At 48.2% G+C, this 27,648-nt stretch overlaps 4 protein-coding genes across 8 annotated transcripts; 2 read left to right on the top strand and 2 right to left on the bottom strand.

Moving 5' to 3' along the window:
* Window positions 1-105: 105 nt before the first annotated feature.
* CIART (circadian associated repressor of transcription) lies at window positions 106-24,401 on the bottom strand. 5 transcript variants are annotated; one of them, XM_087914023.1, is made up of 7 exons: window positions 24,123-24,401; window positions 21,837-21,895; window positions 2,759-3,313; window positions 2,132-2,207; window positions 1,422-1,500; window positions 1,014-1,140; window positions 106-790 (listed from the first exon to the last, which is right to left on the bottom strand). In XM_087914023.1, exons 3-7 carry the CDS (start codon window positions 3,296-3,298, stop codon window positions 263-265), a joined length of 1,350 nt encoding a protein of 449 aa, XP_087770149.1. In that variant the 5' UTR covers window positions 3,299-3,313; window positions 21,837-21,895; window positions 24,123-24,401; the 3' UTR covers window positions 106-262. The 5 variants fall into 5 exon arrangements, with proteins under 5 accessions (XP_087770149.1, XP_087770152.1, XP_087770150.1 ...); XM_087914026.1 differs by lacking the exons at window positions 21,837-21,895; window positions 24,123-24,401 and adding an exon at window positions 6,727-6,846; XM_087914024.1 differs by lacking the exons at window positions 21,837-21,895; window positions 24,123-24,401 and adding an exon at window positions 4,951-5,163.
* On the top strand, window positions 6,812-13,518 carry CA14 (carbonic anhydrase 14). The gene is made up of 10 exons (XM_026720282.2): window positions 6,812-7,280; window positions 9,182-9,202; window positions 9,469-9,648; window positions 9,839-9,984; window positions 10,623-10,718; window positions 11,503-11,569; window positions 12,072-12,229; window positions 12,440-12,566; window positions 12,766-12,786; window positions 13,206-13,518. Exons 1-10 carry the CDS (start codon window positions 6,851-6,853, stop codon window positions 13,292-13,294), a joined length of 1,335 nt encoding a protein of 444 aa, XP_026576067.2. The 5' UTR covers window positions 6,812-6,850; the 3' UTR covers window positions 13,295-13,518.
* Window positions 14,052-16,720, bottom strand: APH1A (aph-1A gamma-secretase subunit). The gene is given in 4 exon segments (XM_026720227.2): window positions 14,052-14,522; window positions 15,350-15,472; window positions 15,784-15,857; window positions 16,455-16,720. Coding segments are annotated over 4 exon segments (837 nt in total). The 3' UTR covers window positions 14,052-14,148.
* ANP32E (acidic nuclear phosphoprotein 32 family member E) lies at window positions 19,665-26,916 on the top strand. The gene is made up of 7 exons (XM_026720283.2): window positions 19,665-19,991; window positions 22,465-22,614; window positions 22,850-22,972; window positions 23,665-23,824; window positions 24,266-24,426; window positions 25,075-25,126; window positions 25,512-26,916. Exons 1-7 carry the CDS (start codon window positions 19,923-19,925, stop codon window positions 25,577-25,579), a joined length of 783 nt encoding a protein of 260 aa, XP_026576068.1. The 5' UTR covers window positions 19,665-19,922; the 3' UTR covers window positions 25,580-26,916.
* Window positions 26,917-27,648: the final 732 nt, after the last annotated feature.

Below are 27,648 nucleotides of genomic sequence, written 5' to 3'. Positions count from 1 at the left end.
ATGGGGCCAGAGCCTACACCATATTTGGCCAATAGTGTATAGTTTAGTATCAGATCACAAAGATAAATGTCTAAAAGGATGGAAAAAAGAACCATAAACTTCAACAGCCTTTGTAGCAGTGTCTTTATTGAAACTAAAGTTTTCCACCCTGAGGGCAGGTACAGTTCTTCTTTCTCTTGAACATATTTGAAATATTTAAGTTTTTTAAAAGTTTGTGAAGAACGGAAAAGATGGTCTGCAAGTCCACTTGTCTTCTGAGTCATCAAGAACTGTGGCATTTCGTAGGCTTTCCTACAGATGATTCACTCCTCTCCCGCTTCTCCCCAGACAAGTGGGGCAGCGACAAAGAGAGACCACCAAGAGTTCCTCTGGGGGTAGAGCTGCTTGCTGTCAGGACACCAGGCAAGCTTTGACAACGAGGTGGCTCCCCTGAGCCAGAGAACAGCACGCTAGGAGGGTAGCCATGTGCAAAAGTCTTGGAAGCAGCCTGTTCAAACGTAACCTTTTGGAGAAAGAAAACCACTCCGCAATTGCTCGTGTTTGGCCCCAGCAAGATCTGTCCAAGCGCAGAGTTCATCTGACTGAAGTCTACTTGTCCCAAGAGAGGGTTCAAGGGCAACGTGTGAGTCCAGGAGAGATTCAGAGCAGGTCCATTGCCTAAGGGCACCGGTTCTCCCTGCCAAGTGCCAACATCATGGTCTTCTAAGGAAGAGAGGTCCGAGAAAGGCCTCAGCATGTCATCTTGGATGGACGTGCTTCTGCCTCCCATGATCTGGTCTACACAGTAGGACTAACAGAGATGGTGGGAAATCAAGCCGAGTGCAAGGATACCCCAGACCCCCTTCAACAGGATAGCATTAGCAGTAACTTAGGCTTATATACTTATATACTGCTTCACAGGGCTTTACGTCCCGCTCTATACAGGTGACGTGTTCACATATGTGCCATAATGTCAATGGGTTATGTACAGAATCCAGCCAAGTCAGGCAAAACAAAGTGATCTTGGCCCTCACCTTTGCTGCCCCACACGCCTCCCTGGCTGACACACCATAGCGGGCCTGGGAGTCCTTCAAGGGGATGTGAGGGAACCAGATCTTGAGCATCTTTTCCACCTGCAACAGGGTGCCCAGGTATCGCTCCCTGCAAGCCGAGGGAAGATGAAGCCAGACAGATAAATACATACTTAATGGAGCCGTCCAGATTCTTCTACTACATACAAGCAAAGCTACAGCACTGTTTTAAAAAACTTTTTCCTTGTAAAATGTAGTCCAGAGGGGCCCCATCAAAAATGTTTTATGACAAGGCAAGTCTCAGAACTGCAATAGCACAGCAGGAGCTCAGTGGTGACAAGAAAATGGTTAAGACATCCGGCTCCGTTAGGGGGTTAGAGCAGCGCACTGGCCAGCAAAGGAGACCCTTACCCCATCTGAGGCTTCTGAAGGACACCAATGATGCGCTGGATCCGATCCATGGCCACACTCTGCTGGAAACTGCTTAGACCTGCAAGGCACCAAAACAGGAAGCTCAATAAATGTGGTTGCTAGGACTAAACGGATTAGAGCGACTGATCTCACCCTGGAAGCCTTTTGGCAGAACCACAAAGCACAGTAGCAAACCATTGATGCTTCCCCACCCCACCTGCTGCCTAGAGGGTGAAAGGATGATGTGCAGCCAATAATCTCATCCTCTGTGACTTGTCCACATTGATTGTTAAATCCAACACTCACCCATCTGTGGACTGTAATGGGGGGAGGTGGCGTGGTGGTGGTGGGGGGGGGGGGGGCGGCGGCAAGAAAAGCAAAGAAGGCCAAAAATGTCAATAGAAACAATCCATTTTCGGAGCTCTGGTTGTAAAGGAGAAGTGACTGATCTCCAAGACAACCTGCTTGGCTGTGTAAGAACTCAATGCTTCAGAGGCTTCTGAATTACAATGGGATGGGTTCCCCACCCCCATGCTGTGTGGCAGGGTCTCTATGAAGGGCCAACTGTAATGGGAATATCGGAATCAAAGCAGCTCTCCTCCCAGGCACCCAGACAAGACTTGCAGCTTGCTAAGCCCCCAGTTGCCAGGATGTCCAACCCATTTTGCTCGCATTCAGGCACCCAGGCAGGCGCACCTGCTGCTCCTAACCTTGGTCAAAACAGCCCATTTTCAAGCGATTCAGAAGCTCCGACAGGGGGCGGACAAAGCCTTGGAGTTCCCAGCACTGTAAACATGGAGCACAAAACAGTGTGAAGTGTAAAAAGCTGCACAACAAGATTTAAAAACAGTTCTCTGGGGAGGAAAGAAGAATCTGGAAATGAATGGAAGACTACAATTGATGTTTATTCCTGAATCTTGCAAACTTCCTTGTAAAACAATACAGACAGAGCCACTATCTTGGTCAACAGGGGCATTCTGGCCATGAGGTTACCACCTATCTGCAGCTTAAACCAGAATGGCTACTCTACTAGCAGAGCCCCCACTCTAAACTGCCCTTTCCAAGCCACCTCCAAAATCTTAAGATGGACTGACTGAACAAGGCTGCCTTATGGAAAGCAAACCAGACAGCTGTGTGGCCTCCACCTATTCTGCCAAGTAAAAATGATCCTTTCCAGTGTGGTGATGATTGCTCACCAAACCCCCAGTGGATTCTCCCCTTTCGCTCATAAAAGGAAGAAGCGGTGGGATAACTGCTCAGATCCAGAAGTTTCTTGGCGGGTCTACTTTCACGGAGAGAGCTCTCCCAATCCCTAGTAAGGTTGTCAGTGAGCTCACCTTTTGTGCAAAGGCTTGGTCCCCTTCCGTCCAACAGGGAGAAGGCAGGGTCTCTTCCATTGCCGTTTCTTTCCTCCGCTGCCTCTTTATCCCAGGGGATGACACAGATGCCGTGGGGCACGGAAGGGCCTGCCTGCCTCCTGTGGTGCTGCTTGGAAGCTTGCAGCCACCACCGTCCTTGGCCCTCTTTCGGTTCACCCTCTGCCCAGGCAGGCTTCCCTTTGGACTGACCCGGTGGCTACGGAATGTCTCCCCAGGACCCTCTGGATCACAGGGGCAGCCAGAACCAGGAGGCTGCAATCCAAGAGGCCGCTTGGGTCCCTGACCAGACAGACCTGGCAAGAGGAGGAATCCTGAACCATTGAGGCAACAGCGTCTCGGCAGCCTCACCTCCTTCCCATCATCGAGAAGGAAGATTCTGAAATTCCCCTTTGGTGATAGGAGCTGCTCTTCCTCGCCCTCCTCCTCTTCACTGGTGGCACTTTCCACGGAATAGAAGGACCCCCAGGAAGAGACGCTTCTCCTGTCCATGTCATCCATGGATTATCTGGATTGCTAAAAGAGAGGGAGGGGATGTCCATCAGCCTAGCTTCCTTCCTCAGGCACTTAGACCAGAAAGCATTTACAGGTTGCTATTGCCACAAGACTTTTCACCCCGCTTTCCTGGAAGTGAGAGGCCCCCTCCTGTTCCTTTAAGCAGCAGCAGCAGCAGCAGCAGCAGCACTCAAGGCTACATGGGACAAAAGCCAACACCCTCTCTCTGCTGAGCCAGTCAATCCCAGCAGCAGCCACCTATCTCCCCTTCCCCAAGCACAAGGAACAGAGCCTCTGGAAGGGGCGGTTTCTGCTGATTGGGTCAGCACCACAATCCATCCAAACAGATCCCAAGCCTGGCCACTTCCAGGCTCTACAAGGTGCTACATGCTGCCAGCCAGTGCTTTGAACTCTGCCAGGGGAAACACTAGCCTTTCTCAGGAAAAGGAACTGCATCTCCATTCCCTTCGCTGCTGCCGCCACCACCCTGAGAGCGCCAACCGCTCAGAGTCACTCCGAAGCCAATCTTCACCGGGCCGGTCGGTGGGCATGCTGCCCGTCGGCCCGGTGCTTCTGGATGAACCGCCCCAAACGCTGGAAGCAGGGAAAGACCAGAACCCCTCAGCCCGAGCGGCTGTCCGCGAAACCCACGGGAGGTGCGAAGCCAGCAAAACCTCGAAGCCGGGGCGAGGCGAGCGAAGCCCCAACGACGACGCACCTGACAGGACTCGGAAGTCGCCTCTGCGGAGTTCGGGGACATCTCTCGCCAGTAACCTCATCTCCGTCCCCGGCCTCGCAGGAGCTCTCGAGGCCGGCCTTTCGTGCCCACCCCGCCCCGCCTCATCACAGCAGCGAGCTCCAGAGCCGCCTTAGCGAAGGTCTCACGCTTCGTTCAGAAGTCCCGAGCTCGCCTGCCCGGGGCTCCAAAACGCAAAGGAGCCGAAGCCGGGATTGACTTCCTGGTGACCCCGACCTCGCCCGACGGTCCCACGCCAACCCACTCCCCGGTCCCGCTCCTGGAAAGAAACAGCGCCGACCGTTTCCAAAAGGTCCCAAGCCGCCCGGCGAGGCAGCCGAGCGCGAGCCGCCACCCAACCAGACTCAGCAAACGCGGAAGCTGCCACTGGCAGCCGGTCCTCCCTCGCCCAACGCCCTTAGGCGCACTCTGCACATGCCCCGGAGAGGGTCGCCGGCCCCGGTCTCCCATCCCGAAGCCCCGTTGGAAAATCTCGAGGGACGGAAAGGACGGCGAGCTCGCGTCGCCAATACCCACCGGCTGCTCCGGGCGTCTCCGACGATCTGCCGGCCGCCGAGAAGCCGAGCCCAGCTCAGGGCTCTGACCACGCGGCCACGTGCTGCGCCGCACGTGCCCGCAGGCCCCGCCCCTCCTGGCCCGCCCCGAACGCGCCACAGCCCCGGCGCGCCATTGGCTCGTCCCCATCAAACGGGGGGGGGCGGGCCGCGCACCATTGGCTGGCGAGCCCCAGCCAGGCGCAGGAGGCGACACACGGGTCGCGCGGGGCAGAGGCGAGTGGCACGCCCCGTGTCTCTGCGGGCGCGTCTCCGCGCACGTGGTAGCGGCATGCAAAGCGGCCTCCGCCAGGCTTTCGTTTTTCGGGACGGCGGGGATCGGATCCGCGGCCCCTGGCCTGGCCTACCTCGCTGGATGGTCTGCGGGGGAGAAGGCGGTTCAGAACCGTGGCGCTACCGGAGTGCATTGCTGGAGAGGGACGAAAGAGGCAGCGAAGGCGGCGCGATCGAACGGGCGGCGGGGCTGCTCGCAAAGCCAACTTCATCCGGCCGGAGAGCAGCTATCCTGCCCAGCGGCCCCATCACTGCGGGAAGCCCTCCGGCGGCACTCCGGATCGCGCGCGCTCGACACGAAGGAGCGGGAACCGGTCTCGCCCGTTACGCAACCCCGGCTCGGTTCTTGTGTTACTTAGCCTTCGGGGACGCGCAATCCCGAATCTGCCAGAACGTCCCATGATCATCACAAGCGTTAATCGGGATTATGCGAATTAGCAGAGGTGAAAGCGCAACGGCATGAATTTAACGCGCCTCTATCCGGAGAGGACAGCGAGAACCCGAGTTTTCCCCAAAGCGCCAGGGACGCTCCAACCGCCTGTAAGGACATCGCAATTTGCTTGACCCACCCATAAAAGAACACGTTCCTCTCCTTCCAGTTAAGCCCAGTGCTGGCGAAACGTTCAAGTCTAGCCTGTGTTTGTATTTCACGTTCACACATCAAGCTTAACCAACGCGCAAAAGACCCGGTGGCGGTTTGGGTTCCCCAGTATAGGCAAGTGTCCCGTCATTAGGTGTGTGGTTTGAACCAGACACACAGGCACCAACCCGCTCCTTTTGCTTGACAAGTCAATGCGCGAGCCCCCTTTCTCCTTCTGTCCGGAGGCAAGGGGAGTCCTGCTGCTTTGCCTTTCCTGGCCTGACTGGGGAAGGGCTCCCTTGCCCTGCCTTCCTGTTCTCTCCCCCCACCCCTCGACTGCACAACCTGGCGCAATCAGGCAAACGCTGGGTGGGGAACTGGGTCACCATGACCTGCTCTCTTTCAGGGTGGCAAAAACCCAGCACAGAAGAGGGAGCTGGTGGGGTCCAGCCCAAACTCAGGAGCGGGTGGGTGGGGGAGGAGTTTTCTGGGTTTGCCTGCCTGCCTGCCTGCCTGCTTCACCCCAGGCAAGGGGCTCCAATTCTGTAGAACTAGAATTCCATGGGACGTTTGCTGCTTGTCTTTTTGCCAATCTTTTATCAGCAAGATAATAAAAGGTCAATGGCAGTCAGGATCTTTGGCCCCATTGCTGTGGCTCCACCAATTGGTTACCTTTCTAAGCAGCAACAGCCCTTGTGGTTCTCCCCAGTTAAGCAAGAAGCCTATTCCACTTGGGGGTTGGGGGTTGTGCTTAACCCTTTCTCTGCCAGTAACTTCCTCTGTGAAATTCAGCTCCTTTTCTTTCATTCTTCACTATTTTTTATGGATTTAGCACTTGCTACATCAGAAAAATAAATCCACAGAACCTCAAGTCAGCTCTCAACTACCACTGTGCCAACAAGCAAATTCAGCTAATGTGTGATATAACCCATCCCAACACCTTCCAGGCAGTCAAGGATGGGGAAGGGGGAGACATAAAAGTGTAGTCCAGCAGTCATGAAGCACCAGACTGGAAGTGACTTCTACCCAAAATATTTTGTGCCCAAGTTATTGGCACACTCTGTACCCAGCAACAAGCCTCAACTCTGTTGTAAAGAGGGGGAGACTCCTTATAGCAGCAGGAAAGGCCACAAAAGACCCCCACCCAGGCCTTCCCAGGACCAGACATGGGCCTCTGGGATGCCACAACAAAACTGTGATGCTCAATATGTCCACACCATTTTTTTTATGCAAGACAAAATGAAAAAGCTGAAATGTTGCGTGTACATACATGGAAGCTCAACAGCATGTGGCCACTATTTTGCCCCTGTTCCTGCCTCTGAGCCAGGCCAAAGCTGTGCCTCCTCCGGATCATCCTGCTGAGCCCCTCTCCCCGTGCCTGCCTGAAAGCTCAGATGAAAAGAACCGGCCTGTTGCGCAGGGACTTGGCTGGCACAGGCCTGAAGGGGAGCCAAGCTCTTCCAGCTCCCTCCCCCCTGTCCAAACACGTTTGGGACTCTACAGACCGGTGGACGGGTGATTTAAGGAGCCGAGTGGCCTCAGCCGCAGGCCGGCTGCCTGGCTTGCCCAGAGCCACCTTAAATGGCATTGGCCGCCTTCTGGTCGATGTCCAATGGGGACCTCCTGACTCCCCTGGAAAGAGGCAAGCAGTGGGGTGCAGATGTGGGAGCGGAAGATCTTGCCTTTGCCTCTTGGCTCAGGATCCATCCATTTCTTTGGAGTTTTCCTCCCATTTCACCTGTTTTTTCTTTTTCTGGTGTTCCAAGATGTTGCTAGTTCTCGCCCTCTGGCAAGCTCTTTCCCAAGCCCTGGCTGCAAGTGGGGGTAAGTGGCCTTTTTCTGTTTCCTCCCAACTCTTTGTTTCCTCACTGGGGCCCTCTGCCTTTCTCCAGGGGGGCCCACTGCAATTAGGCAGCTTGGGGAGGGGGACTTTCTCTGGCAGAGACTCAGATGGACACAACAATGCAGCTACTCCTGGTAACCGCTCTGGGCTGCTGAGGCATTTTAATTTTTTTTTTAAAAAGACGCTTATTTGTTTCTCTGAAAGCAAGTGAGCCCGTTCTCCGACTAATCATTTGGATGGAGGGCTGGCAAAGTTTGCAAACAACTCTGCTCTTTCTGCTCTTCTTGGGGAGGAAGGTTCGCAGAGGGCCTGCCCTCTGTCTTCTGTTCGGTTAGGACTTCCAGAAGCTGTAATGCCTACAGGCATTTGCAGCAGCTTCTAGAATTATCTATCTGCCTTTCACTTGTATGAAAGCATGAATCTGAAAATTCTCTGATAAAATGGGAGGGTAACAATCTTGGAAAAGTATTTACAAAGACACTGCCTGGGAGCAAGCACAGAAACAGTATTTTTGAAAGAAAGTTTCTGAACTGAACAGCCCAAGAAGGGGAAAGAGTGAGGAAAGCAGAGTAATAAGAAAAGAATAAAAATTTTAAAGAATACAACCATTTGTAACAAGAGAAGATTTCAGGAGAGGAATTAGCATGAGTCTGACCAGGAAGCTTTGAAGGCTAACCTAGAGGTGCTTTTTTCAAAAGGCAACTGGGCTTTCTAGAACTGAAGAAGCTTCTTGGATGAGAAGCAAAACATGTTCATGGGAAAAAAAAACAAAGAAAGTCGGGTTGCCCTTTGGAGAAAGCATAGATGACAACCTAGACGACTGAGAATCTCCACAGACATCTGAAGGTATTTGGGTGCAGAGTGCTCTTCATCAGATCCATCAATCATGCTCAACTCTCTTTTGCTCTACGGCGTGATCTGCTTTCCGTGCTCATGGACTCAGCCACTGCAGTCTGGGCTGACAACTCCCAAACCGTATCCGAGGCCACAAACACAAGCCCAGCCAGGTGGAGCTCAAGGGGAGTGGACGGCAAGGAAATGGCAGCCTGACCCCTGCCTTTGCCACATGGAAGGAGCAAAGAGCACAGGATGAGGCCTCCTTGGCAGAGGAGCAGAAAGCCATGGTTTCAAGCCAGCTCTAAACGGGGGTGCCAAGATCAAGACAGGGAGGCCGTGTGCTGGGCTGGACTCCCCAGGTCCTCCGAGACACAAGGGCAGCACCCGAGGGATCTCAGCTCTGGGACTCCTCTCAGTTCTGGGGAGGAGGCCAAACACACATCTTCACGCCACCAGCCAGAATAAATTTAGCAGCAGCTCATAAGCCTTTAGGAGGTGACATGTCTGCTCAGGGCCAGCTGCCCTTTTTCATGGTGGAAGAATTCAGCCTCTTTTCGCTGGTGTATCAACTCAGGTTTCACTCTTTCAAAAGAGAGAAAGAGGTTATCGCCTAGATTAAAAAAAGCAGCCCCTTATTTCAAAGGTCTGATCAAAGACTAGACTTGCAGTCCCAGTTGGCAGTGCTCTTTTAGATCCCTGGAGAGCAGCTAATCTTTTTCCAAAGCTCCTTTCCGAAATAAAGGACAGAATTCCAGCACAGGGGAGAATGCAGATCAGAATATGGCGCCATGGCCGGGGACAGCTGGAGATGGTGCCCGTTCTCTTTAAGAGTGGGGCTCCCACGGACACAGCCATGCCGCCCCCCCAGTCAAGCTAGAGGGAGCAACTGCTCTCATATCCCTCGCGGTCATTGTGGAAACGGGTGTGGGATTCTTCCCTTGTGAAGGATTCAGCCCTGTCTTTGCTATGGGCTCCTGCCAGGAGGGAAGTGCCCCTGCATCTGGAGCTCTCAGCCAAGAGCCTCTCCCTCTGCCCTCTGCTGCAGGTTCCCACTGGACATACGAAGGTAAGGAGAAACAGCTACAAGTGATACCTTCCTCTGCTCATCCGAATTGCCAAGGCAGCTACAAAGTCGGGAGGGACTGCCCAAACGTGCCTCTTTGCTGAAAAAAGGCTCCCACAGTCCTTCAGGTGCTCCGGAAAGGCCCATCGGAGGTCTCCAGTTGGAAAAAAAAGGAACAGGCACTTCCAGAATTGGAGGGGGCGGGATTTTATAAGAGGAGAGGGGGGCGTTTTCTATGTCCCGGATCCATAAGCCTTTTCTCTTGCCAGGCTCCGACGGACAGGCACACTGGCCAGAGGGATATCCAGACTGCGGTTGGCAGGCTCAATCGCCCCTCGATATCCAGACACATTTGGTCCAGTATGATCCCTCTCTGCCCCCCATTGAGCCAGAGGGATATCGAGACCCTGGGAGCGGCTCCTTGACCCTGACCAATAACGGGCACACAGGTGAGAACATTCACAGGATCTGTTGTTTATCGTGTTTATCGTCTGGTTAAGAAGACAATGCTTTTTCTGCCCTCCTCACCTTGAGGACTAGTAACTCCAGAAAGAACACCATGCCATAGATCTGCTTTGTGACAGTGTCCCTCCTCTTCACTGGCTGCAAGCTGAGGCTCCTTGCTCTCTGTCTCCGCAGTGCAGCTCTCCCTCCCCAAGAACCTGCGCCTGCACGGCCTGCCCAGCCTCTACTCAGCAGTACAGCTGCACTTCCACTGGGGCAGCAGCAACAGCCGGGCCGGGGGCTCTGAGCACCGCGTGGATGGACAGGCCTTCCCAGCAGAGGTAAGCCAGTGGCCCTTATGTGCAGGCAGCCCGTCCGGGCCGCTTGCTGGGGCACAAACAGTGGCTGAATTGACCCAACTGAGGTTGAGAAAAGAGCCGCAAGGAAAGCCCACTTCTGCTGGAGTTATCTGGGAACTGCAACACCCAGAGTGTTCGTCACGGCTGGCTGGGAATTCTGGGGACTGCAGACTCTCCCATCTGGAAAGCCCAATTTAAGCAGCCCTCCCTGTATCCAGGTCTTTGTTTCTGAAGGGCCACTTCTCTGTGCCCATTCTGCATGGACTGGTCTGGACTTTTCCAATATCTGTGGCCCCCAAATGACTTGGGACTCTGGCACCATGGCTCCCTCACCCCCAGTTGCATCACCCGTGAAACTCTGCTGTCAGTTGCGTCCCCTTCTTCATCGCTGGTGTGTTGTAACTTCTCTTTTCTCCGTAACAAATGGAACAGCTCTCTCCTCAGAAGGACTTTGCCCTAGCAGATCCCTCTGGCCATGGGGTGAAGGAGGAATGGAGCTGTTTTGCATAGTCGGAAAAGCTGACTTGGCTGCCCGCAAGAAGAAATCCCAATTCCCCCCCATTTCGATAAAGTCATGAAGCTCTTCCTCCCTGCCTTTAACTCTTTGTCCTCACCCTCAGCTTCATGTGGTCCACTTCAACTCTGAGAAGTATGCCAACCTGAGCGTAGCCAAACACCAACCGGATGGGCTGGCGGTGCTGGGCATTTTCCTGGAGGTGAGCGTCTGCTGGGTGAAGATGGGGCAATGGCCACTGTCCAGAACAGTCGAGCATTTCCTTGGTTCCTCCACACTACCCTTCTGGCCACTTAGGATTCCCCCCCACCCCCCGCTCCCTTACGCCAGACATTCCTTAGACAGCCACGTGCCAACCCTACAGACAGCTGAAAAATACAGATCCAACGTTTATTAACGTCCTTCCAGAGCTTCTGGTAGGGGAGGCCCAGGGAAGCTCTCCTTTCAGACTAGGTCACTTAAACTCTTAGCTCCTCTGCTGACAAAGGGGGACGACGCAGCCACCACTGGCATTCAAGGCGGTCTAGGGCTGACTTCTTCAGCAGGAGGCATACAGCAAAACGCTTCCAAAACCATGACCAGAGGTCAGTGCTCTAAAGGAGGCATGAATGAGTCCCACATGGGCTTATGTAGCCAAGGACATCAGTTTCCCATCTAAAGAAGTCTGCATTCCTATCCAATTTGCCTGAAACTCTCAGGCCTTGAAAATTCCTGTGGGATGGTGCCACAGAACCTTCTTTCCTGAATGAAAACTGCCTCCTTGGTAAACATTTACCTACACCTAGTGCCAAGCAAACAGAGTCGTCTTCTCCTATCCCTTGATCCCCATTTCTTTTCTCTCTCTTCTGTTTTAAAACTTCTCCTCTGCCCCACATGAAGCAAATTATTCAGCAACAGGCAGGGCACTGTGCCTTTGGTGGTCTGGCAAAGAAAGAGAGCCAGCACTGATCAGCAGAGAGAAGTCATTTCTTCTTTGCATCTGGCAGGTTGACAGTGTGGAGAATCCTGCCTACAACCACATCTTGGGCCATTTGGACAGCATCCTTTATGCAGGTAGAAGTCCTTTGGGGGAGGGAGGGCTGCAGGGGCTGGGGGACAAAAGCACAAGGGGGAGAGAGGAACTGCTGGCAGAAACCCTGAAATCCAAGCTGGGCTCCCGGGGAGGATCGAGACATGTCACTTTGCAATCTGCTTCTTAAAATACACGCCCATTTTACAATAACAGTGAAAACAAAGCATTCAGGATCATTAATTTCTTGAAAAAAGCACTGGAAAATAGATTTTATATTTCCAGTGATTCTCAGCAGTGAGATTCTTCAGAAGCAAGCACTTTAAAGCCCGTCAGCCAGGGAGCTGCTCTGCAGAAAGGCCACTGCACCCCCTGCCCGTTTCTTGGAGCTGGGAGGCTAGCTAGGTAGTCCTCCAGCCTTATACAGCCTCAGGGGCACAACAGAAAGGCTCCCAAAAGCCAGCCCTGGACTCCCCCCTCCCCCGCACCTCTTCTGCCATCATCCTGGTTTTCTCTTTCTGGTTTCCCACCTTTTAAACTCACCAGAGCAAGAAGTCACCGTTGCTCCCTTCAGTGTGCGAGAGCTTCTCCCGGCGCATCTGGGCCACTACTACCGCTACAGTGGTTCACTGACAACCCCGCCTTGCTATCAGAGTGTGCTGTGGACAGTTTTCCGCCAGCCAGCCCGCATCTCTGCCACTCAGGTAGAGCCTGAAAGATGAAGTCTGTCATTAAGTTTAGGCAATGGGTCTGCATGTTGGGATGGGCGGGGGGTCGGTGGCAGCAGCCCCAGGACAGCTGTTGGAGAATGGTTCTCATTATCCAATAGGAACGGGTTATATCCAGCGGTGCCCCCCCCCCACTAAATTCCTCTAGAGGAAGCTAGTAACTGGCTTGACTCACATCTTTTCTAGCTGGAGAAGCTGCAGAAATCTCTTTATTCTACAAAAGACGGGAAGACACCCTCTGAATTGCTGGTCAGCAACTTCCGGGTGCCCCAGTCCTTGAATCAACGCGTGGTCTTCTCCTCCTTCCCTGTGGGTGAGCACAGAGGCTGCTTTCCTGGTTTAGGTACCTGGACTGGCGGGGAGATGGGGGACGCTGCCCTCTGGTGGACAGGTTTGGCGCAGCACCAAATCCAGGCTGGTGCAGTAAAGCAGAGAGGGAAAAAAGGGGGCTTGGGGGTGAAAGGAGGAAGCAAACCTGCCCCCAGAACTCTCTCTCTTCCCTTCCCTTCTAGGGCCATCTGAATACTCTGCAGGTGTGACTCCCCTCCTGTGATGCTTGCTCAAGGGAGCCAGGAGGGACTTGCACAACCAGCTAGCCAAGCTGCAGTGGTGGTAGAGGATGGGAGCCTGGCCAATCCAGCCCTGCCCTGCCCTAGGGCCAGAGGAGGACCTGGTTAAAGAGATGGCCATCATGGGTGGGGAGGGATTTCTGTCGGTCCAATAATCATGCAAAGAAAATGGGAAATGGCAAGCTGGACCCCCTTTCTGGCGTTCTAGAACGACACCTGCGATGGTAGTGTTTTCCAGCCATGAACTTCCTGGCCTCATACCTCAGTTTGTTCACTGTTCTAGTCCTCAGAGAGGAAGTGCACTCCATTTTTAAACTTGGGGTGTATCCCATCTCCCCCCCACTCTAACTGTTCTGACCTCTTTCCCTCTTTTCTCTTTCCAGGTGAGGTCATTGCCATAATTGTTGCAGTGCTCTTGGGCTGCCTGGGTGTCTTCCTTGCTGGCTGGATTTTGGCAAAGAGAACCCGGTGAGGAGCAGGTGAATGTGGGACGCCAGCCCGGTTCCTGCCTAATTGCATTGCAGTGCCAGAATATGAGAGGTTCACCCATGTGTTGTTCTGGAAAAAAGGGCAAGCGATTGAAGTGAACCTTTCCCCCTCCCCACCACATGGAGTACCGAGAATGTGAAAACCTAGAGAGAATTTCTCTGCAAAGAGAACATAATAGATATTTATTAAACTTCCTCCTGCCCCTGTTGTGAGTTTTGTGTTCTTCTACTCTAGTGAACAAGAATGGCAGGAGCAAAGGGCCACTGCAGAAGCCTCCCTACCAGGAGTCAAAAATTGATCATGAGATTACTCCATGCTGAATATAAGAGAAACTTGCTCCTGTAGTAAAGGACCTGGGGATTATTCCTGCATACTTACTTACTTACTTATTTATTTATTTATTTAGTCAAGAGATTATAAGATAACAGATATAAGTATAAACATAGTTATGAATACATGAAATGGATATATATAAGAAAAATAAAAAGTAACAATAGGACAGGGACGGTAGGCACGTTGGTGTGCTAAAGACCTCTTAGGAAACGGGTGAGGTCAATAGTAGACAGTCTAAGGTTAAAGTTTTTGGGGTTTGGGGAAGAAACCACGGAGTCAGGTAGAGTATTCCAGACATTGACCACTCTGTTGCTGAAGTCGTATTTCCTGCACTCAAGTTTGGTGCGTTTAACCTTGAGTTTGTATCTATTGTGTGCTCTTGTATTGTTATGGTTGAAGCTGAAGTAGTCATTGACAGGTAGGACATTGCAATGTATAATTTTATGTACTATACTTATATCAGACCGAAGGCGTCATAGTTCTAGGTTGTCTAGGTCTAGAATTTCAAGTCTGGTGGCATAGGGCACTTAACAGATCAAATATCTTTTTAGAGCTATCTTTCAGGCATGTTGGGCTGTTAACCCGTCCCCCTTCCCCAGAAAGAAAGAATGGGTGGGTGGGATCTCTTGTCCTGGAGACTGCCAATCTAGAAAGAGTAGAAGCCCAGTGCTGCCTTCTTAGGAGAACAAGATCGAACACACATTTTAGCTCAAATCCTGGGAAGCCTGATCTCCTTCCAGATCCACTCACCAGCCCAGATATCACCAGAGGGTTGACAATCGCCAGGGCCAGCTTCCAGTAGTGCCTCTTCTCACAGGTGTTGAAGAAAATGGTCCCCCAGAACATGTGTAAGAAAACCAGGGCCATGGTTAAAAAAGCTGGATTGAGAAGCCGAGAAAGGGGAATTCAGCCACGTGACACACCTGAGTTTGTGGAAAGCCTCTGACAGCTCAGTGTACGGAATTGGGCCAAGCACAACAAAATGAGACTTCATCAGACAGGCACAGTCATATAAAAATGCCTAACAAAAGGATTAGGAAAAGGTTCGAAAACTGTAAAAAATCATTTATTGTAAATGTCTATGGAGATTCTCAATCATCCCCACCATGGTTGTCTCAAAAGTGCTTTCTTTTTTCAAAAGGCAACTGGACTTTCTTGACTTTTCTTTCTTTCTTTGAAAACCTTTTGCTTCTCATCCAAGAAACTAGATCTCACCCTCAGAACTGAAGAAGAGTTTTGTATGAGGAATAAAACATTTTCAAAGAAAAAAAAAACCCCAAGAATGTCCAATTGCTGTTTGAAAAGGAAAAAAAAGTACTTTGGGGACAATAGCTTTACTGTCTTCAGCATTTTCTTAAGGAAAGCCTTAGGACTATTTTTTCATGCCTGTCACAACAAAATGCTGTTTCTGTTTTCGTGGGGTTTGTAGCCCAGTCTATGCACATCACACACCAGGTGAAGCAGGCCTGAAAGCAGTTATGCCAAATGTTTTATAGATTCCTCCCTGCATTAAACCCTGTCTTGTGTGGGGAAGCTGCCTTTCTATAGCCTAGCCAGCTGTATCTCATACTTTTTCTGATTCTAAAAAGTTTGAAAATGCTGAAACACCACAGGGACCAGGGGAAAAGCCACATATATGCAAGTCCTCTCACTTTCTTTAAAAAAAGTTTGCTCCAGCAACCTGTCCCCCCACAAAAGATCCTACCTGAAGTAATGAAGTAACAGGGCGAATCCCCATGGATGCCAACTGTGCCGGGACCAATGGAATTGGCAAGGATGTTAATGATGGAGAAGAGGCCACTGGTAATCCCAAAGGAGAGGCCGGACACTACTGGTGGATGGGAAATCAGAGTGGAAAACATTTGAAATGGTTTGCCCAATTAGCAGCAACCCTGACAGCTGCTTAGAAAAGACATGGCAGGAGCACTCCGAAAAGGCAGTTCCCAAAATGAGACAGCAGCTTTGTGAGGCATAACTATTTTGAAAAGGAAGTGAATCTAGAAGTGTTTAGGGTGCCAAATGTGCAGCAGCCACTTAAGCCAAGCTTGAGGTCATCAAAAAGCAAAAAGGAGGGGGGCAGAAGAAGACCCTTGACTCTCCTCTGCGGCAACCCCCAGAGGCGGAGGAGGGTTCACTTGCCAGAGGCCATTTGTTTGATCCAACCGGGGAATGGCCCATCTTCGCTCATGGTCACAAGCCCTTCATCTGCTCTCCTAAAACAGGAGGAGAGGAAGCGGGGAACTCGCTTAAGCTCCACAAACACCAGTAACAAGCGGCCGCCTCCACTGACTACCCCTTCTTTCCCCTCTTCTTGTTCTTCTTGGATTCTTTGTCCCATTTAGGTTCAAGGAGCAAAATTACATCTTGAATTAACACCATCACTAACTCTAACTCTCACACAATCCCAAGGAACAGAGAGTACTGGGTTCACCAATCCCAGCTTAAGCTAGAGTCCCACCTGCAAATGAAATAAAAGAAAGGACGCACAAACAAACATCCCTAGAGAAAGAGTGACTTTCCTCAGAAGACGCCTTGCTCTGAAAGCTGAAGTCAGTACCAAAGAAAGCACTGGAGTAGGGTTATTATCTAAGTAGTAAAAGATTTCCCACGCTTTACTACCCTCAGACCGCAGTTCCTGGGAATCTCTGGAACAAGTTTATAGAGAAAAATTAAGAAAATTAAGCCAGGCATAGACTGGCTCCACCGATTGGCCAGCTGTTTAATGGCAAGTCTCTGCCTCTGCCTGCCTTATTCATTCTCTATCTCCCCCGCTCCCTCTCTCCTTCCCTCTCCCACCCACTCCCTCTTACTTGAGGAGCTTGAAGTGAGCAAAGCGGAAGGCTTCCTGCAGCAGGACAGACAAGGCTGCCCCAAACATCAGCAGGAGATGCTGCAGCCACTTGTCCTCCTGGTAACTCAGGTGAACGGAAATGAATCAGACGAGGGAAGCCAAGAGAAGGGAGACCAACCAAAACAAGATGATTATTATTATTATTTGGGGGTGGGGGGTAGGAGAAGCCCATTCATTTCTCTTAGAAGATGCTTTTTGTGGGTTTTGAAAAGATGTCCCTGACATTTCAATTCAACCTGCATCAACTACAGCATCCTGAACGAACTGCTATTTATAGTATTTTGCACCGATTCTGCCCATTATTTAAAAAAAAAAAAAAAAACCAGCAATCAGCAAAGTTTGTCCTCAAAGTCTATCTTACTCATTTCAGTGGCTTGTGAAATTACAGACAGTATTCCTTTTTTTTCAGGCATAATTTTGGAATCCCCCCCCAAAAATTGATTTTTAACACAGTCAAGGAGCTGGGATGGCCATCTGATGTTACCTTTTAAAATTTTGGTTCAACATCCTAATATATGCCAAAGTTGTTACAGTTTTCTCAACAACACTCCTCAAACCTGAGAAGAATGTTTTATTATTATTTTATTAAACAAGTTTTATTGGTTTTTAAAGACAAACAAAAACAAACAAAACATAAAAACATCCAACTTTCTTTCATAAATATACAAGCAGTGTGTCGGTTGGTTTACAAATTTTTTGTGCATCCATTTCATAGTCTCAATTACAGTTACATTGCATAATAACTCATATTATCAATCAAAAATTGAATGCCCTAGTATCACTAATAATCAGTCATTTGACTATAATTTTGTTCATTCATACTTTGCGAGATAACTATAATTTACTTAGTTTATTATATAACAATTCATATAATCGTCCCCAAATCTATCCTAAAAATATTTTATAAATATAATAACAAAAAAAGAAATACATCTTTATATATTCATTATTTTCTAAAATTCTAAGTATTCTATTATTGTATTTTATTATCCAACCATTGATAGAAAAGGTCCCAGATTTTATAAAATTGTTTATCCTCTTGTTCTCTAATTTCAAATGTCAATCTACTCATTTCAGCACATTCCAATATTTTCTTAATAGTTTCCTCCTGTAATGGTATTTTCTCATTTTTCCAATTTTTAGCAAATACAATCCTAGCCACTGTTAATACATTTACAATCAAATATTTTAAATCTTTACTGTATGTAGCAGGTAAAATTCCCAATAAAAAAGTCTCTGGTTTCAAGTCTATATGTTTCTTTGTCATTTTTTCCAATCACATGTGTATTTTAGTCCAATATTTTCTAGGGTCCTCACAAGTCCACCAAATATGGTAATATGAGCCAGGTATCTGATGACATTTCCAACATTTTTCGGATTTATTCTTGAACATTCTTGCTATTCTTGTCGGGGGGAAAATGCCACCTGTAAAACATCTTATACAAATTTTCTTTATATGCTGTTGACATTGTCATTTTTTAATTTTGAGACCACAATTTTTGCCATTTCTCTAGGTCAATCCCATATCCAAAATTCTTCCCCCAAGCAATCATAGTTTCTTTAACTTGTTCTTCCTCTAGTTTAATTTCCAGTAAATAACCATACAATTTTTTAATCACCTTTTTATCAGTACCTGTCAAAATCTTATCTAATTCAATCAATTTGTCATAAAATCCTTCTGTGGAAGAATGTTTTATTATTGAAAGGCAGAAATTTGGAGGAAGAGTTGAATCAAAGCACCTGAGGCAGTGGGGTTGACCTCTAAAAGTCCCACTTGACTAGCACGGATGAAATTACCTAGCTAGGGAGCTCAGAGAGCACCAAGAAGTCAAAGGCTGGCTTGGCTCTCAGAAGCTGAATCACCTCTGCCGGGAAGTGGCGCCCCATTCAAAAGGGACACCTCTTCCCTGCCTAGACGGTCTGTGGGGTAGTTAATTCCCCTCTCGGGGCGTCACAAGAAGGCGAGCCAAAGGCCAGCGCACAGGGGTGTGTGTGTGCGTGGGGGGCGGCGGCTGGCTTTCTCCTGGGTCTGCTTGGAGAAACTGCCAAGCAGGCACAGGAGGCAGCCCACCAGAGCCCGGCCAGCCCCCGCGGTCCCTCCACCCGCCCCGCTCTGACCCTGCCACCAGTGTAAGGACGCTGTTAAGGTAAAGGTAAAAGTTCCCCTCGCACATACATGCTAGTCGTTTCTGACTCTAAGGGGTGGTGCTCATCTCTGTTACAAAGCTGAAGAGCTGGTGCTGTCCAAAGATGTCTCTGTGGTCATGTGGCTGGCATGACTAAACGCCGAAGGTGTATGGAATGCTATTACCTTCCCCAAAAAGGTGATCCCTATTTTTCTACTTTGCATTTGAACTGCTAGGTTGGCAGAAGCTGGGACAAGTAATGGGAGCTTACTCCGTTACATGGCTAGGGATTCAAACCGCCAACCTTTCTGATTGACAAGCTCAGCGTCTTAGCCACTCATCCTTTCTGAAGTTACTTAGTAAAGTAACTGATATTAGTTGTAATTAAACACTTGTGAGAAAACCAACACACTAGGTATGTTTTTAAAAGGCAGATTGTGAATTCAGCTGTTAAGACACTGGCCATCCAGGAGGGAAATAGGAAGCACTGAGCCGATACAGAGAAGCAAAGTAGGCAGCCCGTTGTACCTGCCCTACACACAAAAGAAAAACTCAAAGCTCCCAAAACTGCAGACACGGAGGGAAAGAATATTGTGCTGTTCTTGCACTTTCCCACCATTACCTTTATTATCAAAAGGGGGGGTTGGGTTAGCCTCTAGTCCGCAAATGTATATGCAGATGGAAAGCAACATGAAAGATCGTGTCACAACAATTAGCGGGGCTCGATAAGCACGCAGATCCTTTTTTAGAGAAAAAACTTCGGAGCCTCGTTATCTGCAGGGGACAAGGGGTCCGCGACAGCCCCCCCGCCCATCGGCCGCCCCGCCCACCGCCCCGCGTTGCTTCCAGAGCGCCTTAGGCGCACACAAAAGGAGACATCGGCGCCCGAGGAGCGCGGGAGGGGGGGCGCAGCGACTCGTCGAGCCGCGGGGGCTCCCCGCGTTCAGCCAATGGGCTCCGGGGGCGGGGAGCGCCCTCGAGAGCCACGCCGGGAGAGGCGGAGCATCTGCTAGGGGGCCCCATGCGCCGTGTCATGGAGGCTCAGTGTGCGAGCGGCCATTGAAGGGAAAGGAGCTGCGTGTTTCGCAACAGGAGGAGGGATCTGGGTGGCAAAGCAGCCCGGAGTTCCCAACTCCGCTCGCACCGCCTTCGGGGCCCTTTGCTGAGCAGCCGAGAGGGGAGACTCTCCCTTTCTTCTTCTCCCCCTCCCTCTCGCCACGCATCCCCACGCCTGCCTGTCGGGTTCTCCTTAGGTAGTTTGCGCCCCTCCCTCCTTGCTCTCCACTTTGGAGGCTTTCCAGATGGCGATGAAAAAGCTGGACATGAAGAGGCGCGTAAACCTGGAGTTGAGGGACCGCACGCCCGAGAAGGTGAGGACAAACCCTTGGGAAGCAGGACACCGACGATTGTTAAAGATTCCGAGGATTTCCCCCCTCGCGCCTCAATCGTGCCAAAAGCGCGCGGCGATCGATGCGCTCGGCGGCGGGAGCGTGGGGAGGGGGGGGAGGGCTTAGCAGCACAGCGGCCGCCGGACCCGTCTCCTTCGACCAGTCCTTTCAGGGGCTCTTATCCAGGGCCCGACCTCCCAGAGACGGGCTTCTCTCTGCGAGGCCTGCGGCGGCGGCGGCAACAACAGCAGCCGACGGGCTTTTCTGACTTTCTCCTGCTTCCACCTTTTCCCCGAGCGATCCCGGCGCGACATAAATCACAGGACGCGAGGTTGCTCCTGCCTTCCGTACCCTAAGGGGGGTTGTTGGAAGCCCCATACAAGAGGCGAGCTGGTTAACTCTTCCGTTCCCAATTGCCGCCTCGGCTGGGACAGTCTCCGGCGTGCAACCTCTCCCCGCCCCAAACCAGTTAATTAAAAATAAGCTCCCGATGAAGGAGAACCAGCACCAGAAAGGAGGTTCCCAAGTTAAAACTTTCCTCCCTTGCCCCCCTTTTGCAATGAACTGCTCTTTCGTCAAATCTAGGTTAGGCAGCCTCAACTGTGAAAAGGTGGCGGGGAGTTCTTCAGGCTGCCTTCCTCCCAGCCAGCAAATTGCCCGTTGGGTGTCCCCCCCCCCCCCGCCCCTTTCTCATGCAGAAAAAAGCCAGGTAGTCCGTAAGGGTGGAAACCACCCTGGACTCTGCCGGTTCTTGTAACGAATGTACTTTACACAAATGCTGGTAAACAACGCTGGCTGCAGCTGAATCCATCTTAGGTTCTTCTACGCAGATGAATTAGCCTCCTTCCTCTTGTCCCCGTAGAGCGGGTGGAGGGTGGACCCTTTCTTTAAAAAGCACAACACGCCACGGCCCCAGCCAGCCAGACGTTCTCAGTTGGGTTTAATCTTTCTAAAACAAGAGCAGCCATGGATGGGCAACGCCCCTCCCCGTTCCTTGAAATCTCATGCCTGGGCGGTCAAGGAGATAAGGCCAGCAGAGATCGGGCGATAAACTATGCCTGCCCGCCTGGGGCTTTGTGCCCTGTGCCTCCAGAGTGTTCACAAAGGCAAGAGTGCACCCACCTCCTGCCGTAGGATGTGATGGCCTACGCTGGCCCTAGGGACCAAATGGCTGCAGACAGAGCGAGCTTTAATCCAGCCTGCCCCAAGAGCACAAGGTGGAGAAAGGTGGAAGGGAGCCTAAGAACAACCCACCAGGGAGGAGAAGCAGGAAACTTCTCATGTCGCAGGAACACCGCAGAAAACGCCAGGGGGGCTCCCTCCACCAGAGTTCCCTTCCAGAAGGAAAGGCTGTCCCCAAAGCAGCTGCGTGGCTGGCAGGGGAGCCCAAAGTCTTGGACTGGCCAGTCAGGGCTCCCAGGTGGCCCAAGATTGTTCTTCCTCAGCCCCCGCCCCTGCCCCCACCCTGGCCTCTGCATGGGATTGAATGGAGATTTCTTTGAGCTTGAGGTTCTTTGGAAGATTGCCAAAGGTTCCCCTATATGAAAAGTTGTGGTTCTTGTAAAATATGCTCAAGCATTTCTGTGGCTTTGGGCTGGAAAGAGAGAGGAGGGAGCAGAGCAATTCTCTTGCCCCTTACCCCTTCCCTGCCTTGGGCAGCCAAAGAGAGCTGCTCAAAGGCTGCACCTTCCCTGCTGGAGGCCCTTGTTCAGAAGGTGCCGAAGATGAAGACTTAATAGCCACCGCAGTGCCCATAATGCACAATACGCAATGAGCCCCCTTCCCTAGTACTTTCATGAGAATAAATGTGAAAAGTTCTTTACTCACTCAAATCATACACTTTTTACGGTGTTTTCTGTACAGGAAATTGATGTTTCTCGTAGTACCTAGTAAAAATAAAAGATACCACTGTTGTTAAAAGCTTTGCAAGTCTCGTTTAAAAATTCCACTACAGAGAGTACCATGAACAGTTCTTAGGCTGGCCCTGCTCCTGGGGGAGCCCAAATCAACGTGAGGAAATGCTGTACTTAAGAAAGCGCTTGCCGTTTGTTTGTAGGACAAGGAAGGCCACGGTTACATTAAGCTTCCAAGTCTCCTTTCATAATTAGTAGGGTACAGTAGTGTCAGAATGCTTCCTATTTGGAATAAAGTTTCCAGTTATTACTAAAAATGTTGTTACTGTATCTGTCAAAGTCCAAAGACCTTTCCTTCAGGGCATTTTTTTTTTAAAAGGTCTTTGCTATATCTGAGTATCACCTGTCTTGGTATAAAAAAAAATGTTTTGATTACATATGACGTGATTATCACGTGTGCCCAAAGCTAATCTAAGTGAACATATTTTTAGTAATTCAGTTTGCAAGAGAAAGTTGGGAAATATTTCAACGGGGGGTTCCACCCCCTGCGCCAGAGACTGGGGAGTTCCTCCAGCTGAAGGGCGAATGTGCTGCTCTTTCAGGTGGCTGAGCTGGTGCTGGACAACTGCCAGTCCAACAATGGTGAAATTGAAGGCCTGAATGACTCGTTTAAAGAACTGGAGTTTCTCAGCATGGCCAACACAGAGTTGACCTCTTTGGCCAAACTCCCTACACTGACAAAGCTTCGAAGGGTGAGTGTTTGCTTACAGCAGCTGACCTCATGGTGGCATGTGGCAGGGATATGACTTTTAATGCCCACGCAGCCTTTTGCGTAAGAATCTTGTCCATGATAATTAGTAATATATGTTGTCTAACTATTATGCTCACTGTATCATGAAAACATACATTTGCTTAGATAATTTTTTTCATGAGAGAAATGTGTAGATTTCAAAGTCACCCCCACTGACTGACATGTTTATGCTGTAGCTGGAACTGAGTGACAATCTAATTTCCGGCGGTCTAGAAGTCCTGGCAGAAAGATGTCCAAATCTTACATATCTAAATTTGAGCGGCAACAAAATCAAGGATCTCAGCACTGTTGAAACTCTTGTAAGTATAGAATTGGATGGAGAGGAAGGACACTTAAAGAGATCTTAAGATGCACTTCATTTTCCTTACTTACTGAATCAAGGCCAATGTATTTAAGATGCTAAAGAGCCTTGGAAAAATGGAACATCATTGTTTGAATAATTGGTGTCATAACTGCTGATACGGGTGATATGATTGTGATTAAACACCAAATACAATACAATCTTTTCTAAGATGGGCCCTCCTAATGTGTTGGCTTACAAATTGCACCCTCTTCGGCGAGGCAGTTCAACCAATTTACTGTAAATTGAACCCTGGCAAGCCCAATAAAAAAAGGAACCAGCAACAACTCTGTAGGCATTTGCACATATTTTCCTTTGGCATTTCATTTTATAATGAAGAGATTTCCTTGTTATCTAGCGGCTATTTCTACCTAATACTTGGAAGTTAGAATCAGGTTTGGGTTCCGCACTGATATGAGTGCCGTTATACATATCACATCTCAGGCAGAATTATTCCACCTGGTCACTGACCACAAAGCTGTTTTTCATTTTAGCATACAAAGGGAGTTGGCACCAATGTAGAAAACTATAAAGAGCAGTTTCAGTTCTCTTACTGTCTTGGCCCAAAACCCCATGGATAAATATATATAGCATAGTAACTTGGCTTAGCAACTTAATAAATAATATTTCTGTGTTTTTCCTAATTTTTAGCAAAATCTGAAGAACCTGAAAAGCCTTGATCTGTTTAATTCCGAGATCAAAAATCTGGAAGATTACAGAGAAAGTGTGTTTGAACTGCTCCACCAAATCACATATCTAGATGGGTTTGATCAGGATGATAACGAGGCCCGTGATTCAGAAGACGATGATGGTAATTGTTCATTGGAATATTTACTATGAATATTTTCAAGGTACGGGTAGGAAATACATACCTGAAATATGAAAACTGGCCAGAGATCAAAATACACTATTCAAATTATACCTGTTCTACATGCTAATAAACTAGTGAATTTCCTTACAAGGGGAAAATAAACCTTGCAGCTGGCAAAATTACATTTCCTATAAATATACATTTTTTAGAAATCGTTTGTTGTATAGCTGCAGGTCTTTTCAGTAGTTTAGTTACAACCTTTGGTTGTAACCCTAACCTTTTAGAAGCAAGAGAGTACCTGAGTATTTATTTCCACTATCTCCTACGTTCGTTTAGAAGTGGGGTTTTTCACTGTATGCTGAATTTGAACCCATGGATCAACCCTTAGGTTCTAAGTCAGGAGTGAAGGATACAGCATGCATTGATTCACTTTTCCTGCAGATGGGGATGAAGATGAGGATGAAGACGAGGACAAAGCTGGTCCACCAGGAGAATATGAGGAAAACGATGAAGATGACGAAGCTTCAGACTTGTGGGGGGGGGAAGAGGAAGAGGAAGAAGAGGAAGTGGGCCTTTCCTATTTGATGAAAGAAGAGATTCAGGTTATATTTCCAAAATTCATTACACTTTATTAACTTGGCTTCATGTCAGTTTGTGCCAGTCCTCTACAGGTTTTCTTCTGCCATAGCACAAGTGGATATTCACTGTATTCAGGCTTTAGAAAAAAAGTCAAATATGCCACCTTCCTTAATATGCTATTTTATTTTCCTTAGTTGGTATGTTATACTTTTTTATTCATTTATACCTACCAGGCTTCATCTTTCACTATATTTCGCAGGAGAATTATCAGGATTTTTTAAACCGCATCTTAGAAACTGCTTTTTAAATAATCTGAACTGGTATTTCAGATGACAGGTTACTAATTCCCCCAAAGCAGGATCTGGGCCTGGATTACAGTGGTAATAATATATATATATATATATATAGGCAAAAAGAACACCTCTCAGTTTAGTATCTGCTTGGCAATCGGTTGAGAATTGTATAAGTTGAAATCTAAAACCTCCAGTTATGAGGAAGGGTGGCATGGCTGTTATATTACCTCAATTACAACAGTTGCTTTAAGGGGCTGTTAACCATAGTTTTGGTTTTCACTTGTTTACATGGAAAATATTTACTTATTTACTTTCATAAGTTTAGCTAAGTGGACCTTAATTCTGAATTTTTGAAATCATTAACTAATTTCTCTAAAGGATGAAGAGGATGATGATGATTATGTAGAAGAGCGAGACAATGAGGAAGAAGGTAAACTTCATATTCAGCCTGTATTGACTTTTTAAGTTTTACTATTCTGGATTCCAAAATTGCCTTCTCGGATAGTTTTCTCTCAGAACAAAAAGAACTTCGATAAATTTTGTTAGCGGGGATAAAATTAATCTTTTCATTTAACTTATAATAAATTCCTGGTTCATTTGAGGTTCTAAACTTGTTTAATACTACTTAAATTTAAGTTTTAGAGTTATAAATTGATAAGACTTTTTTCTGCTGAGCAGATTCATTGATATTTTAAATGTGTAAGTTACCATTACATGTAATTGTTTGGAAGTTATGAAAATAACTGTACAACAGTGTGCAGGAGTCATCGCCCCTTAATTTTCCTTTGGACATGTGTAAAAATTCTTTCCCACAGATGCCGTTGTCCAGGGGGAGAAGAGAAAACGTGCGGCTGAAGACGAAGGAGATGATGACGATGATTAAGTCGCAGAAAATACAAATAGGACCCGATTCATTTTTGTTGGAATTATGCAATAGCGATATGCAGATTTGTAAGGCTCCATGTATGATAGGTGTCTACAAAAGATATTGTGTTTAACTTTTTATAGGAAGTGTTTTACTGTTTTCCCTTTTTATCATTCCAACTAAGACATAATAATCCATTATTGATCATATTTTCATCTGTTTTACTCCCTGAAGCAGTTGTCCCTATTTCCTGCCTAGAAACTTTCTCCTCCTATTTTTCCCCTTCTGTTTCCTCATTAGGAGCATGCAGTTAACCTTAGCCAGTTACTTCAGAAGGACTGAACAGGTTTAATTTAAACTTTTAAGAGAGCATGCTCGTGTCAAATATACAGGAGTAAGATAACCAACTCTTCACTGGAAAGGATTATGTTGCAACTGAAATGGGAATTTGGTGATCTGGAACTCACATTTTACCTATCATTTTATTTTAAACGGATATCTGAATGATGCACTGAATTCCTAGTTCATTTCTGTGTGTGGTTAGTCTCTCTCTCTTTCACACACACACACACACATACAGAAAATTTTCTGGTAGATAACTTTAAGCAAGACTGGAATACAATTCTCTAAAATAGTCTCACTCACTCTTCAATTCCTAAATATCAACTGGATATAATTATAGTGCATTCAAGATTATAACTTCTTCATGATCCTTTTGACCATTCCTCTAGACTCATGGTTTATATGCATATTTCAGAACTCTTTTGTTCTGGTTAAAATTGAACAGAGTCATTCTTCAGTACTAAATTTAAACCAATAGAAATTAAGTCTGCATTTTCTTTCTCACTTTATATTGCCCTTTCAAGCAATATTGGCAGGTAGATATACAAGTGAGCTGGCTTAGAGCCAAGCTTCTGAAAACCACAAGTTGCTTGTGTTGCTGAACTGGGAAGCTATTTAAGAAGGCACCTGTTTAATTCAGGGCAAGGCCCCTAAAGCCAAGAGTGGAGAATGGCTTTATACCTTGTCATAGAAAGAAGTATACAAAATTGCAAACGATTTGGAGTTCTCTCTGGGATAGGTTTAGTTTGTAAAAATATGGGTTCTCGTTGAGGGAAGTTATTCAGCCAGAGTCCTTGGTTTCATTGTTAAAAAATATAGAAATACTTTTGCTAAATGTGACCAGCAAGGCAATATTACTCTTTTCTGTGGAAGGTAGATCGGTTATGTTCTAATTCCCTTTTATGCAGGTTATTTTGACAAAGAAAACGTAGAAAAAATGGATGCAGAGTTCTTTTCTGGTTCTCTGCTTCCAACAGATGAACTTGTATTATTAAATAAATATTTTACTCAAATACCTATATGTATTCAAATTACACAATCATCTGTCAGATTTTAGAGAAGCTGTTTTTAGATAATTTCTGCATAGGTGCTTAATTTGTATTGCATTTGCCTGTAATATATTTACAAACACAGGCATTCTTAGTACATAACGCACTGCACTCTTTAGTTTCAGGAAGTAGCTTTCATAAACTTCAGTAAAATTAAATATTCTCCTCTCCCCCTCGGAAAAAGAATTGGGTGACACGGCACAGCTCTTTTTTAAGGCATTTGAAAAGAAAGAAATGTGAAAGGCAACTTAGTAGAAATTAGGGTTAGGGATCTTAAAGGACTGATTAAACATTAGTCGCTCTCTCGTCTTTCTGTAAGAAGAATATTTTAAAAAACATAAAAAGCTTTCGGGTTTAAAGCCGTGTTGCTGTCTCATAACCGCGGCTTCTTACTCGTTCCAAAGACCGGCTTTTCTATTCCCAAAGTCTTGCAGGGTTTCCGCAATGGAACTCTTGGGTTTTTTTTTGCTAAAGGGATTCGACTCACGAGGCGGCCTGCGATCATCATCCCGCCAGTCGAGCCCTTGGCCCGGCCTCCTTTCCTCACAGCCGTGGGGGACCCGCTCGGCCTCAGCGGCAAGCACGAGGCGCGCTTGGGCGGGAAAGGCCAACCCAAAACAGGGCCGCAGCAGCTCCTCCCCTCGGCGCGGCGGAAGCCAGGCCGGCTCGGGCGGAAAAGGCTCCTGGCCGCCGCCG

Source organism: Pseudonaja textilis, chromosome 16 (genome assembly GCF_049901715.1).
Source record: "Pseudonaja textilis isolate UNSWEBS1 chromosome 16, rPseTex1.2, whole genome shotgun sequence".
Lineage (NCBI taxonomy): Eukaryota > Metazoa > Chordata > Lepidosauria > Squamata > Elapidae > Pseudonaja > Pseudonaja textilis.
The sequence above is the reverse complement of the archived record's forward strand: the minus strand, read 5'-3'. Positions and strand labels throughout refer to the sequence as shown.

What these genes read in the sequence shown, in the direction of transcription:
- CIART (XM_087914023.1), bottom strand. Translation starts at nt 3,298, where the DNA reads ATGGATGACATGGACAGGAGAAGCGTCTCTTCCTGGGGGTCCTTCTAT. An exon ending in ACCAAGCCTTTGCACAAAAG is followed by an intron (nt 2,208 to 2,758) that starts GTGAGCTCACTG and finishes CCATGTTTACAG; the next exon opens with TGCTGGGAACTCCAAGGCTT. An exon ending in AGGCGTGTGGGGCAGCAAAG is followed by an intron (nt 791 to 1,013) that starts GTGAGGGCCAAG and finishes CATCTCTGTTAG; the next exon opens with TCCTACTGTGTAGACCAGAT.
- CA14 (XM_026720282.2), top strand. Translation starts at nt 6,851, where the DNA reads ATGAAAAGAACCGGCCTGTTGCGCAGGGACTTGGCTGGCACAGGCCTG. An exon ending in GACAGGCCTTCCCAGCAGAG is followed by an intron (nt 9,985 to 10,622) that starts GTAAGCCAGTGG and finishes CCTCACCCTCAG; the next exon opens with CTTCATGTGGTCCACTTCAA. An exon ending in GCCATCTGAATACTCTGCAG is followed by an intron (nt 12,787 to 13,205) that starts GTGTGACTCCCC and finishes TTCTCTTTCCAG; the next exon opens with GTGAGGTCATTGCCATAATT.
- ANP32E (XM_026720283.2), top strand. Translation starts at nt 19,923, where the DNA reads ATGGCGATGAAAAAGCTGGACATGAAGAGGCGCGTAAACCTGGAGTTG. An exon ending in GGGACCGCACGCCCGAGAAG is followed by an intron (nt 19,992 to 22,464) that starts GTGAGGACAAAC and finishes CTGCTCTTTCAG; the next exon opens with GTGGCTGAGCTGGTGCTGGA. An exon ending in TCAGCACTGTTGAAACTCTT is followed by an intron (nt 22,973 to 23,664) that starts GTAAGTATAGAA and finishes CCTAATTTTTAG; the next exon opens with CAAAATCTGAAGAACCTGAA.